A 13,055-nucleotide genomic window follows, 5' to 3' on the forward strand; every position below is an offset into this window, starting at 1 on the left:
GTAATCCAAGCTCTCAGGAGATGAAGCAAGTATGTCAGGAGTTTAAAGACATCCTTGGCAAAATAGTTAGCTTTAAGGCCAGCCTTGGCTAGGTAATACCATTTTACCCCTAAGTCCCTTATACACACCAAAACCAGTAACAGGCAAGAAGCATAAAATGTTTTAATTTACAGACTTCAGACACCATATATAATAACATGTCTTTATTCAAGAGGCAGAGGCAGGAAGATCTGAGTTTGAAGCTACCCTGGTCTACATAGCAAGTTCCAGCCGATCTGAGCTACATTATAAGACCTTGTCTCAAACAAGTTTAAAAAAATAAACATGAACATTGTAAGTGCCCAACTGAACAGATTTTCATTTTAAATTTTAAATTTTAACATGAGAACCACTGTTGCAAATCTTGATTCAAGATTTTAACCTGGGTTCCATGGACTTACTGATGGATCTGAACTGTTGGGTAGGGCTACTTTTTGTATCTGTACATTAAAATGGGCACAAATGGTCGGCTTTCTTTTGTTGTTTCTAGCAAAGGATTTCTCACCAAATCTCAGAGAATGGGGATCCAAAATGGTTGCAACCAGCACGGAACATGGGAGTGTACTAACCACATCAAGTTTGCGATGTATATCAACTCCAGAGAATGCAAATAAATGTGCTACCTACCTGTAGACTCTGAACAAGCTGGAATAATAAATAAACAAGGCATAAGACAAAACTCAGATTTCAAATGTGTGGTGTGGGCTAACTGCTGTGGGCTAATTCAGAAAGTCCTAAGGTAAAAAGAACTTGAAGGAAGCTGAGGGAACCATGTAAAGTTTGAGGAAAAGTCCAAGACTACTAACACAAAGAGACCCATTTGTGTGGATTCAGAGAGCTGCAGGACAGAAAATAAAGGCAGTACAGAAAGAAACAATAATAATAAATACTCAGAGGCAGGCATAGAAGGAGATGACTGACAGGCAGAATGGCAATTAAAACTTAAAGGAGATCACCCTCCCTAAGCCCCAAACTCGTGAAGCATTCACTACGTGAAAGGTCCTACATTTCAAGTGTACTAACAGGCCTGAAAAGCAGTTCTCTGACTGAGCTAGGGTGTATTTAACCAGCAATACACTGGAAAAGCCAACAAGATATAATTATACATTAGCATGTATACTTTCATCCCTACATGTAAAATATTCAATTCACTCAAAATGTACATAATACATCAACACGGCAGTATAATACATGGACTACAAGTGGGCAGAAAATGACTCTAGTAATTTGTGCTCAAAATACCTAGTGAGCAGGATGCACAAGACATCACAATGTAAATACCACGGTTGGATCAGTATGCTCTAAAACAAATCCAGTTAAATACTGCATGCACTCCAGCAGGTTAACAGAACAGCATGACTGTGTTCCACATTAGCATGAGCTGATCTTACCTTCTTTAAAGAATGAGCAAAACATAGCAGCATCTGTTAGCTTATACTGCTCCTTGGTGGGTTATTACCACAGTTTTTAAGAAAGTTTCATTGATAAAAAATTCAGAATTTTTTCTCTTTCTCTGTTTTTTCTCTATCAGAAATGATAAGTATCCCATCTTTGTCAAAAATGGCAAGACACCATCAGCCCTAAACTTAAGAAAACCATTATGAAAGTTTGAATAGGAAGGAAGTCAATGCTATGTTCTCAAAATGATTCTGTGGTTGCTTCAAAGTAGGTCAAAAGAATAAAACAATTCATATTTTAAATGTTAAAAACTGAAATAATTGTGCTAAATCACAGGTTACTAGATAAACATTGTAAAAAGACATTGTTGGGGTTGGGGATTTAGCTCAGTGGTAGAGCGCTTGCCTAGGAAGCGCAAGGCCCTGGGTTCGATTCCCAGCTCCAAAAAAAAGAACCAAAAAAAAAAAAAAAAAGGACATTGTAAATGGGTAATAAGCTGAGAAATTATGAAACTATAGTTTTATATGATACTACATACAAAGCACAATGAAAAATTTTGTGAACAATATGTGAATATCATATCAAACTATGCCTCAGAAAAAAAAGATAATCTTCCTCCTACTTATACACTCACCTACCCTTAGCCTCCTAACACACATACCCCAGCACTCTTTAAAATACCAAGTTGGGCTGGGAATGTAAAGTACATGCCTATGAATGTGTGAGGCCCTGGGTTCCATCCCAAGTACTACAAAGTTTCAAGACATGAGTGTGGGGTGTGGGGCTGTGGTTTTCCACATTAAGTATTATACTATACACTAGTAGATAATTCTTATAAGGGCTACTCTGAAGGTATAAACATTCAACTTTGTCAAAGTTCAAGGCCAGCTAGGCTATAGCAGGAGCTAGGCTACAATATCAGTAAGCTATGGAGGTAGACAAGTTGCCTGAGTCAAAGTCTCCTGGACTGCTTCCTCTGTTTCCTCTCATTTAATCCACATCCAGAAACCACAGGAGGAAAAGAAGAAAGACTCAACTGTACAGAAATGTAAAATGGTTCATGAACCAGTAACTAACTCTACCTTTCAATACCACTCAAGGTGATTTATTTACTGAAGGTTATTTTTTGTTTGTGGTTCTTAACAAACACTATTTGGTAGAACATCTTAAGTGCTCTGGTGAAGAGCTCCCCTCAGTCTGTACAGAGTGCTGGATCTGTAAACATGTCCTGGTGTGGCTCGTGCATTAAAATGAATTAAGACTTTAACTCACTCTCCTTTTCAATTCATAAAGATATAAGCTAAGGACCTGGGACTTGTTCATGAGATGCCCAGTCCCTAATTATGTGACCTTAAAGTATCCAAACCAATAGATCTTAGTCAGGATCTGTCCCAGGCAGTACAGTAAGGTAGGAGAGGTGACTATGGCACTGAGAACTTCACAGGTCCAATTCTTTGTCTGAGGCTAGCTTGGATATACAGAGATCTTGTCTAAAAAACAGTAGCAGCATACAATGCTCTTGCAGAAGACCATTCCCAGTTCCCAGCTCCCACAACCACCTGCAACTCTACCTTGCGGGGATCCAACTCCTTTTTCTGACCTCCTCGTGAACCTACATCACTATGTACATACTTGCTGTACTGTGAAACCCCCAACATACACATAACTGAATATAAATCTTTTTTTAAGCTAGCAATTATAACTTGTTTTCTGATGCCTCCTTAATTTTCTTGCCAGATTTTGGCACATCCCGTGGCCGAATACAGGCCATGGACAGAAATTAGACAAGGGCTGGGGAAAAACTGTTAGGTAGTAAGAAATCAAGCCTGTTTGTTTAAAAAAAAAAATCCTGCAAGCTAATCTTACACTGCAGACTCCAGGCTTTAAACACACCTGCTTTATCTCATTGAATTTATACTTGTAAAGACCAAGCCTGGCTCATGAAAGCCAAGTTAGGGGACACTCCAATCTTGATGACAGCTACCCTCTTTGTACTGCAAGGTGATTAAAACCTGGTAGAGCATTTTAAATCTAAGTGCTGCCCTCTGGCTAATCATTCCTAAGCCTGTTACTGGGGGGAGGGGGGCCTCTCAGGATTGTAGGATTTCAGCAGCTCAATATCAGCAGATCAGATATCCTACATGTGTAGCGGCCTTGTATTACATCCTTAAAAAGATCTTAGATCAAATTTAGATGCAAATATACATGGACTGTATACGCACACAGGCACACCCAACATACACATATATATGCAGGCAAAATAAATAAAATGTGACATTTTAAAATTCTCAAAACAAGAAACTGAAAACAGCCAACACACAGCTAAACTGTTAGGTAGTAAAAAAAAAAGTAGAACCTGAGGGCATGGAGAAGCAGAGGATCAGGAGGAATCAAAGCCATTCCTCAGCAACAGAATGAAAGGAGAACAAGGGTAAATCGTATAGAAAAAACAGGAAATGTTTCACCTAAGGAATGAATCCTTACTGATTCCACCAATATAATTCACAAGCATGCACACACTAAAGAATAATCTGTTTTCTAGGAAAAGTTAGAAGCACGGATCTAAATTGTGAATGGTACCTTCACTCCAAAATTTATTCAATATAAGATACTGTGTGTGTGTGTGTGTGTGTGTGTGTGTGTGTGTGTGTGTGTGTGTGCGTGCGTGTGTGCGCGCGCGCGCGTGCACACTCATGCTGAAATATCATGTGACTTCTCCCAAAGTCAAACCTTTGAAAAAATGATCATCTTTCTTTCCAGTGTCAGGCTGAAGTTGTAGAGCTCATCTTGCTCACTCTAACAGAAAGCAGTTATAGGGGCTGGAGAGATGGCTCAATGGTTATGAGCACTGACTGCTCTTCCAGATGTCCTAAGTTCAAATTCTACAACCACATGGTGACTCACAACCATCTATAATTCAATCTGATGTCCTCTTCTGGTGTGTCTCAAGACAGCTAAAGTGTACTTATATATAATAAATCTTAAAAAAAAAAAAAAAAGCAGTTATACACTGTGACTGCTTGGCTGCCAGTCTTCAACAAGATTCCAGTCATGTTTATCTGTTCTTGAATACAATTTAGGATGACAACAGTACTGCTCAATGGGATGGATACAGCTTTCTACCTTCCAGTGACTAGATCCCCACAAATAGCAAATAGCTGAAAACCAGCACTAGTAAATTTCCTAACTTGAACATTCATCTGGTTACTTGCTTTTAATTATAAATTTTAACACTGATCAACACAGATTGAGTGACCTGGAAAGACACACAGCAGGAGAAAGAGGTCAGGACACAGGTCCAAAAGTGATTCTGCAACTGGTTCATATTCCTAAGGCAGCCTGAAGGAGACAGGAAGCAGTTCTGATAACTCTTGAATCAAGCAATCCCAGCTAAAGTTTCCATGATTGCGAGCACTGATCTCCAGGTGCTCTGTCAAGGTGGAACACCTACCACCCAGCTACTTCTCAATGTGTCACAAAGGAGGTAGACAACCACTGAAAATGATAGTCAAAAATGAGGAACATCACTTATAGCCACATCCATCTTTTCTTTGAGGGGTGCTCTCAACCCTGGCTGATCTCAGATTCAAAATCCCCCTGCTTTACTGCCAAGCTGGTATAGGTATTTGCCACCATACTAGCTTATATCCTTGGCTCTATAATCATGCAGAAAAGATATAGAGGTCATACAATACATCTTGGCTCCCAAACTGTTAAGGGACATAGGACGCAACAAAAAAATTATAGTTCCTCCTCTAGGGATCAGCTCTTAAACCCAGACTCACACCAGCTTGCTATTTTCAATACAATTTTCAACACTTCGGTGTTCTCAGAATTGCCTGCTTTCTCACAAATCGGTCCCACCTCTCTGCTGATCACAAAGAAAATTTACCACCCACACAGGAAAGAGAAAGACATCAGCAACCTATTAAAATCACCAAGGGGGAAAAATTATGTCTCAATAAGCTGCCTTTTCTGTAACCAGCCCCAGAATGGAGAAAAAAAGTCATGGGAAGATTATATCAGGAAGTGTTGACACAACATAAACATGGACTGTGGGCACCATACCAAGAAAGGAAACCACAATTATACCACTCTTGATTTGGATGGACTTCCACTTTAAAACTCCCAGACAGAAAAGTCAGTGGTGAGATCTTGACAAAGCTGTTGAAAGCTAGGAGGGAAAGCAGGAGCTGTACTAGAGACAAATCTTAACAGCATTCAAGTGCTCTCCCTGAGAAATTTCCCCATTGCTACCCTTTTTTCACTGCTACCCTTTCTTCAGTAACAAAGATGTTGTCAGAAATGACAATTTTTTGTGTCCCCTGATGATGCCTTGCTAGCATTTGGTTATAAGCCATAAAGCAGGAATAATTTCAGCCTGTCAGGAGTCTTGCTAATGCCCAGTTTCCCCCTAGAGAGAATTCCTGTCAAATCTAATGAGCGCTCCAAAGGCCCTCTCTACAATATAATGAGCACTTAGACCACGCTGGTGATCAGGCGGCAAAAAGCATCAATTTGAGCCTGGCTACACCCTGGGGGCCAGGCGTCACTAGTTTTAATAAGAATTATGATCACCAACAGCACCAAATGCCTCCTCAAAACTTACTATTAACATGTGACATTCAGAAGGATGTTTTTCAAATGTAAGATCACTTTAAACTAAATTACAGCATGACTTTGCACACCATTTTAGTGAATGGTCTGCTAGCATTTACAATAAAAACTAAATTTCAGGGGGCTTAATACACTTACTATGAAGAATATGGTGTCTGTTAACTTCCCACTTGTTTCAAATTACTGGCCAAATTACACACAGTATATTATTAATGTATATTGCCATACAAAGATCCTCACATATACTCATAATCCCCACACAGAACAATACAGAACCAAAGAGAAAACTTTGTTCACCCCAGGGTTAAATCTACCCTCCTGGCTCCTTACGCCTTTTCTGTACATAGAAAATAAAAAGTTACCCAAACTCAGAACTACACACCTTTCTGCTTCCCCAATAAGCCTAACGCATATCACAGGACCGAGAGGTGCTTACTTGTATATAAGTCATTAAATCCTTCCAGTTTAAGTGCCTAAGAAAAAGCTAAGTGCGCATAATACTTAAAAGAGAAAGTGTAACAGAAAAGAAAAACTTACAAAATAAAAGATGCAAATTAGAACAAGACAGCAAGTTTATTTAAATACCGACAGACAAAAGATATTCTAGCTCACAATCACTGACTTAAAATCAACATAACACCAGCTATAGAAACACAGGAAAACAACCGCACATAGAAAATTTGCAAATCAGTAAGACAAACATTTTGCAAAAGGATCATTACATTATTAAGGAAAGGCTCTGAACTTTGTGCTCTGAAAACATGTATCTGAGAACAGATCTAATGTACAAGATTATGAAACCTATGATGAATTAAAAATCAAAGAGTACAGAGTTACAAAAGCAGAATTCAACTCTGAAACAAACTTGCTTAATGAAAATCTTTGAATATAAGGAAGATCTCTGAAAGCTGAACTAATCAATTTCCCCACCATGCCCCAGCCGGTCAGCCATGCTCTTTAATTTAATGAAACAAGGGTCTGAGATGAAATAGCACATATACATCAAGTAAGAAATGTATTGTGCACTTTGAAACGTGTCCAACTGTGCAACTTCATCTGATGATAATTTTTTAAGAGTCAATCGATTTCTAAAAGACTTATTGTACCAGCATTTTGATAAAGTGAATGTCAGCATATCTCCAGAACACTTGCACCCTGCCATTAATGCTTTCTTTGGCAGACAATGACTACTCAATTGAGGGTCCTTTGGGCTGAGCAATCATTTAGCTTTTCTTCTCTTATGAGGTCCTTAGTGTCTTGTTCCAGCTCAATACTCTTTTTATACACCATTATAGTAGCCATAAGTGTGAATTTTATGGGAACTTGCAAACGCAAGTCATTGCTAAAGCTTTCCAGTCACTAATCTTTTCATGCTTTTAAAACCACTAAGGCTGAAGCACCTTCCAACACGTTCATTGGCTGTAAAAAGGAATTTTTTTTCACCTCCAAATCTGCATCAACTGAGAAAATTTTCAAAAACATGTTTGCTAATAAGCCACTAATCCTGAGTGTCACTTTATGGAACCCCAAAGCATAAGAGCACTCTAAAGTCAGATGCTTTATTAAATCCAATTAAAGAAACACCCAAGTACCCTTCACTTTCCACATTTTATAAGCAAACATGAAAATATGAACTGTTCTAAACTCCAGTGACCACAATATATCCGAGACCTTTAAAGGAGGAATCCATCCATGTGGAAAAGCAAACTGAGCTCAGTTCCTGTCTACCCATAAGCATTTCCAAAGCATCTCACCTAGCTTGTCTTGTAACTGTGAAGAAACAATCCTTACTGCAGAGTGCTAACCACCAACTCACAGGGGGCAGACAAACAGCCCACAAACACCCACCCCTTAACATGTGGTTACCGAGGACAAAGCCGGTACAGTGAAAGCCTACAAACTGATTTCGAAGCTTAAGATTTAGCTATAGCTTACCTGTTTATGCATTTCAATGTTTAATCCATATGACATTTCATAATACTGTAAAGAGAAGAACCAGGCATGCCGTTAACTCACGGTTGTGGGAAGGACACACACCATTACAGAAAGAGAAAAGGTCCTCCTCGCTTTGATACCTACCATCACGTAGTGTCTCTGCATTTCTGTCTTTTCACTTGCCAATTTCTCACACTCCAATTTAAGACTATGAAAACAAAACAGGCAGCTTAAGGTAAACATTATGTCACTTGTTTTAACATCTGCCTCCCATATTTGCACTTCAAGCAAAAACAATTTAGAAAAGTTGTAAGCTGGGCATACTTCCTAAAAGCTGTCTTTGTATTCCATGCTGGAAAAGGTGAACAACGGGGAATATCCACCAACTACTGTCCTTTTTTGTTCGTGGGGCACACGTCCCGTAGAGAGGCCAAGAACGGAAACACAGATCTCTCAGCTGTCCTCCCCTCTCTTGACCGCACCAAAGTCTGTCCTTTGCACAACCCCCATTCTCCAGCAAAGACAGTCTTCAGGTCTGAAAACTTTACTGGTAAGTAAAGTTACTCCTCTCAGTGACTAGTGCCTTTCAAAACCTTTTGAATCCCTGCCAAGACATGACAAGCAGCTACAGCAAACGAAGTGGGTTGAAGTTCTTCTGTCCCTGTTCAGTAAACAGTGTGTGCAAGTATGCCTCAAGTTCTGGAGATACGGTATAAAAGTAGATAAAAGGTCAAAAATCAGAGTCCCTGACTAACTTTAGAAAATTCACACCCAAGCCACCAAGCTTCTCCTTGGTCCTTTTTCTCAAGCATGATAAAAGTAAAAATCTTCGAAGAAACTGCTTTGCGCCAATTAGTCAAAACCTCATAGTAGAAAAATAAGTAGCTTTTCTGGACTATTCACTACAGATGGGGCTTTTAGCTATAATTTCCACTAACCAATCCAAAGAAGAAGGTATGATTACATAAAGAACCCAGAACAGAGGTGAATGTGATTCTAGTTCCCTAGTCTATCCAAACACCCCAGAGTGTGGGCCACGCATAACTACATCTTACCACCTAATCACCCTTGATGGGCACAGCTAAACCCATCTAGCCTTCCCTAATGGACTTTGTCTCAGGCAACCCAATTTTCTAGTATGGCAAACAGCGATTGCAACACGGCTTTGCTTTCCTGAACGCACATTCTAGGACTGAGCCATTGATTGAACCCATGTTTCAGTTCAGCCTGTTGCAAAACAAATAAACGAAGCGCAAATATTGACGGTTCTCATGCAACTCCAAAATACACGAAAAGGGACTCCCTGGAACTGCCACAAATGCGCAAAGGGGAAACAATGGGAGGAGGAGGAGACAACAGAAGGGACGGCCCAGGAAGAGCGACGAAAGGGGGGTAATGTGAATGACAGGACTTAACTGTGACTCCACACGCCACCGCCTGGACACAAGCCCTAAGTACAACAGCCCTAGCAGCCTGGCCTGTGTGAGAAGAGACCCCCCAAGTGACCACCACCCGAGCAGGTCGACACGCACCTGTGATACTGCGCCTGCAGGAACTGGAATTCCTCTTTAATCCGGTCCAGGGACTCCGGGATAGTGAACTTAAAGGGCTGGCCTGCAGCCTGGTGCGGCGTCTGCAGGTGACCAGCAAGGGTAACCAAGGGAGGAGATATGAGGATGAGGGCATAAAGCAGAAAAGTCAGAAGAGGGAGAAGCAGATGGGACATAAACAAAAAATAAATAAATAAATAAATAAATAAATAAATAAATAAATAAAGTTAGAGGTGGTGGAAAACGGAGGCCCAAACTCGAGCCCTCGGTTCACTTTAGTGAGGGAGAAAGCAGATCTTCCTGGGACCCTGATTTCTCAGGAGGTTCAGAAATAAGTCTGCCTCCAGTGTGGACAGTGTGTGCCCAGTGCTCTGGGGTCACCCGGCCCGGAGGAGGCTGAGAAGGACCAAGTCAGAGCTCCACTGTCCCGGCTGCCCCTCCCCAACCGGTGCGAGAAAGACCCAGGATCTGGAGATGAAATGCCAACTCCCTCTCGGCCCCTAGTCCCGGAGTGACCGGGCCGCACTGACTACAAGTAAACAGGCAAGACGAGGGCAAAGCAGGGATCACTCCTGCCTCGGGATAAGCGGGCAGTGACTACGCGACGCCCGTCCGCCCGTCTGCCCGTCTAGACATCCAGTAGGAGGGGGGGCGGGCAAGGGAAAATGGGGCTTCCTGGGCTCCCGCGCGGGGCAAGGTCCCACCCGCGCCGACGACTCACTGGGTGCCGGCTCTGAGGGAACATCGCTCTGGCAGCAGCCGCGGCTCTGTTCCGGGATAGCTCTATCCTCCGCGCCACTTCCAACTTGAATTCCACCGAGGAACGCGAAGCAGCGCAGCAGGCCGGCGCACGGGGCGCTCGGGATGCAAGGCCAGGGCGCGACGGGTGCGGCCCCCGCCCTCAGGGCCACATTGCGGGCGGCTCGGCCCCGCGCCTGGGAGTCTGAGCAGCGGGGGCGCCCGGACCTACCGCGGCCCTCCACCCGGTGCCCGGGGTGCGCTCCCTTCGGTGGCTCACGGATGCAGGGGGGCTGTGTGTCTCCTCCCTGCGTCGGCGGCTGTGCAGGTGGCGCCTTGGCTAAAACCCACGTAGACAGCCAGAGGCGAGCGCCGCTTCTCGGGTCGGGAGGTCACCCGCTCCCACGACGGTGTGCTCCGGGTTACCCCCGGCTCGTCGACCGGCGTTGCAGAGTCTCCGGCGCGGCTTGAAGCTGCGGAGCCCAAGCAGGGTCCAGGCAGGGTCACGCCAGTATGCGCTCTTCCTCCAGTCCACGGCTACTGCTCGCGGTGCAGCTCTTTGGCCGCCCGCCGCGCCCCTGCCCCGGGCATCAGGCCGCCGGGCGCTTTACCCGGCTCTAACACTCCTAGAGCCTGCCTTCCCCTCCTCGGCTCTAAGCAAAGGGCTGACCAGCTCCAGCCGGCGCAAAGTTCTCTCACGACCCGGAGGCAAACGTCCGCGCGACGGAGAGCACGCTGCCGCTCTGCCTCCCTCCACAGAGGGCCACGTCGAAGGCGAGTCCCGGCTCCTGCCCCGGGACGCGGGGTCCCCGCCGCTGCTCCTGCCGCCGCCCGCGCCTCTTGCGCCGCTTACATTAACACGCGGTTTCACACTCGCTAGCAAACCAGCACCCCGCCCGAGCAGTGTGGCGGGGGCTGCAAGCACCCAGGCGGCCACGGACGTGGGCGGAGCCGCAGCCGCTCGGCCAACCACGTGCGCCGCTCCAACGTGGGTTACTGACGCATGCCGGCCACAGCCTGTGTTGGCCTTCGCTCCGCCCACCTCGCGCGGCCTCTGTGCCTTGTTTCCCCGCCCACCCGCCGGTGCCCCTCCTCCGCCAGCGCGTCCTGTGCGCTCTGAGTGCCGCGGCGCCCGAGGAGCTGCGGGGCACCCACGCCAGCCAATGGGGAGCGGCTAGACGCCGAGATTGGCAAGCCGCTTCCGAAGGTCGGTGGGAAGGAGAGCGGCGGGCCGGGCTGTCAATCAAAGTAACGTGGGGCGAGTTAGGGAGCGCGCCAGTGCGCGCGAGCCGAGCGACCTGCGCGCGGCAGGCAAGAAAAAGCAGGGGGCTGAAGTTTGCAGAAGCCTGCGGCTCGCTCTGCTTTTCCTTGAAGAAAATCTCAGTGAAAGTACCAGAGACTAACTGCGGGGTTTCTTGTTGGGGGAGGGATGCGTCTTGCTAACAAGAACAGAATGCGGTTTTCCGGTATTGGTTCCTTTTGTGCTACTCCGAAGGTGAGATTCCATTCACAACTTTATCGGAGGCTTATTTTTCCGCGAGCTGCTGTTCCACGGACGCACGAGAAGTGAACTGTGTCTTTGATGGGACGTGCAGCAGCTGGCTTGTGCACACCATCTTGGGAAGACTGGACCGCTGCATGGGCTTCGAAGGATTTTGCACCACTTCTTGAAAGGTCGACCTGTCTCCATTTAGCAAGAAAAATCACTATGGTGCCGGCAGTATTTAACACACGTATCTCACGCACAGAGGAGATGCGCCCCGCGAGAAATATGAGTTCTGGTTTTGGAATGCTCTCACTGTTTGGATAGGAGCGTTTTTGGAAATTGCCTGGAAAGCACTAGTCAGTTTCAAATGTCTGGGAAATGAAAGGCAATGGGATAACTCAGCATTGAGACCTGAAACCTGCCCCTCCCCTTCCTAAGTTGCTTTGGTTGTACTCCTGGCAGAGGCTTGCGAACCACTGAGAATTGGTAAAAGAAGCAGCTTGAGGGTCTTGTTTAATGAGGATTGACTTGAGAGGAATTTCGAAGTTTTAAGTAAAGGAGACAATGCTACGGAGCTAATGCAGAGTCTCCGGTTTTGTTTGGTTTTGTTTTTATTTTTTAAATTTTTCTTTTTCTCTAGCAGAAAACCTGTACTACCATCATAGGTTTGCCTTCTTTAAAGAGCAGTTCGTGGAGCAGTTTTTTATTTGAACCACGAGTGAATGATGCTGTTTTAGTTTCTCGGTGTGGTGGTAACTTCTCTGGTAAGAAAGGCACTGTTTGGGCAAGCATTTGTCTTTTGTTGAAACTTAGTTAACAAGTTTGGGGCATCAATAAACATCCATCCCCGTTATTTTACTTTATAGAGACTTACTAAGAGGAACTTTCTGAAGTAGATATGAATTTGCACTTAACAGATTTTTTTCTTTGAAATACTGGGGAAAAAATGGGCAATACATTACGGAGTTTGAAATGACCTTTTAAACATGTATACTACTGATGTGTCTGTAAGTACATCAATTATAAATGAAAAACAAAAAAGTATCAGCCAATCTGTAGACCTCAGTGAACGCTTAAACTGATTCAGTGTAATTTGAGGTGGAATTGGGAAGAGGTTTATGTTACTAATTTTCATAGGATGCAAAATGAAAAGAAAACCAGGGCTCACTTTCCTTGGCTTAGATTTGGTGATGTGTGGATTAGCCAAAGGAACACTCAGTGCTTTTTGAACACCTGTGATCCTGATGTACTTGAGAAAGCAACCTCTCCAGTGATTTGATCACTTTCCCTAG

General features: G+C 44.2%; 1 protein-coding gene across 13 annotated transcripts in view; it reads right to left on the minus strand.

Moving 5' to 3' along the window:
• The window catches only part of Tle1 (TLE family member 1, transcriptional corepressor), an 83,937-nt gene extending 72,353 nt beyond the window's left edge, over positions 1 to 11,584 (minus strand). For 11 of the 13 annotated variants that reach the window (XM_017593478.3, XM_039110257.2, XM_006238293.5 and 8 more), the window contains exons 1-4: positions 10,261 to 11,584; positions 9,522 to 9,622; positions 8,134 to 8,197; positions 7,990 to 8,034 (exon numbers count right to left, since the gene is read on the minus strand). In XM_017593478.3, the coding sequence (XP_017448967.1) occupies positions 7,990 to 8,034; positions 8,134 to 8,197; positions 9,522 to 9,622; positions 10,261 to 10,284 (234 nt within the window). In that variant the 5' untranslated portion in view covers positions 10,285 to 11,584. Of the gene's footprint in view, positions 1 to 7,989; positions 8,035 to 8,133; positions 8,204 to 9,521; positions 9,623 to 10,260 lie in introns of those variants that run through there. The other 2 variants (NM_001173433.1, XM_006238289.4) reach the window with 2 other exon arrangements.
• Between the last annotated feature and the right edge of the window lie 1,471 nt (positions 11,585 to 13,055).

The sequence above is a fragment of the Rattus norvegicus genome, chromosome 5 (assembly GCF_036323735.1).
Source record: "Rattus norvegicus strain BN/NHsdMcwi chromosome 5, GRCr8, whole genome shotgun sequence".
NCBI lineage: Eukaryota > Metazoa > Chordata > Mammalia > Rodentia > Muridae > Rattus > Rattus norvegicus.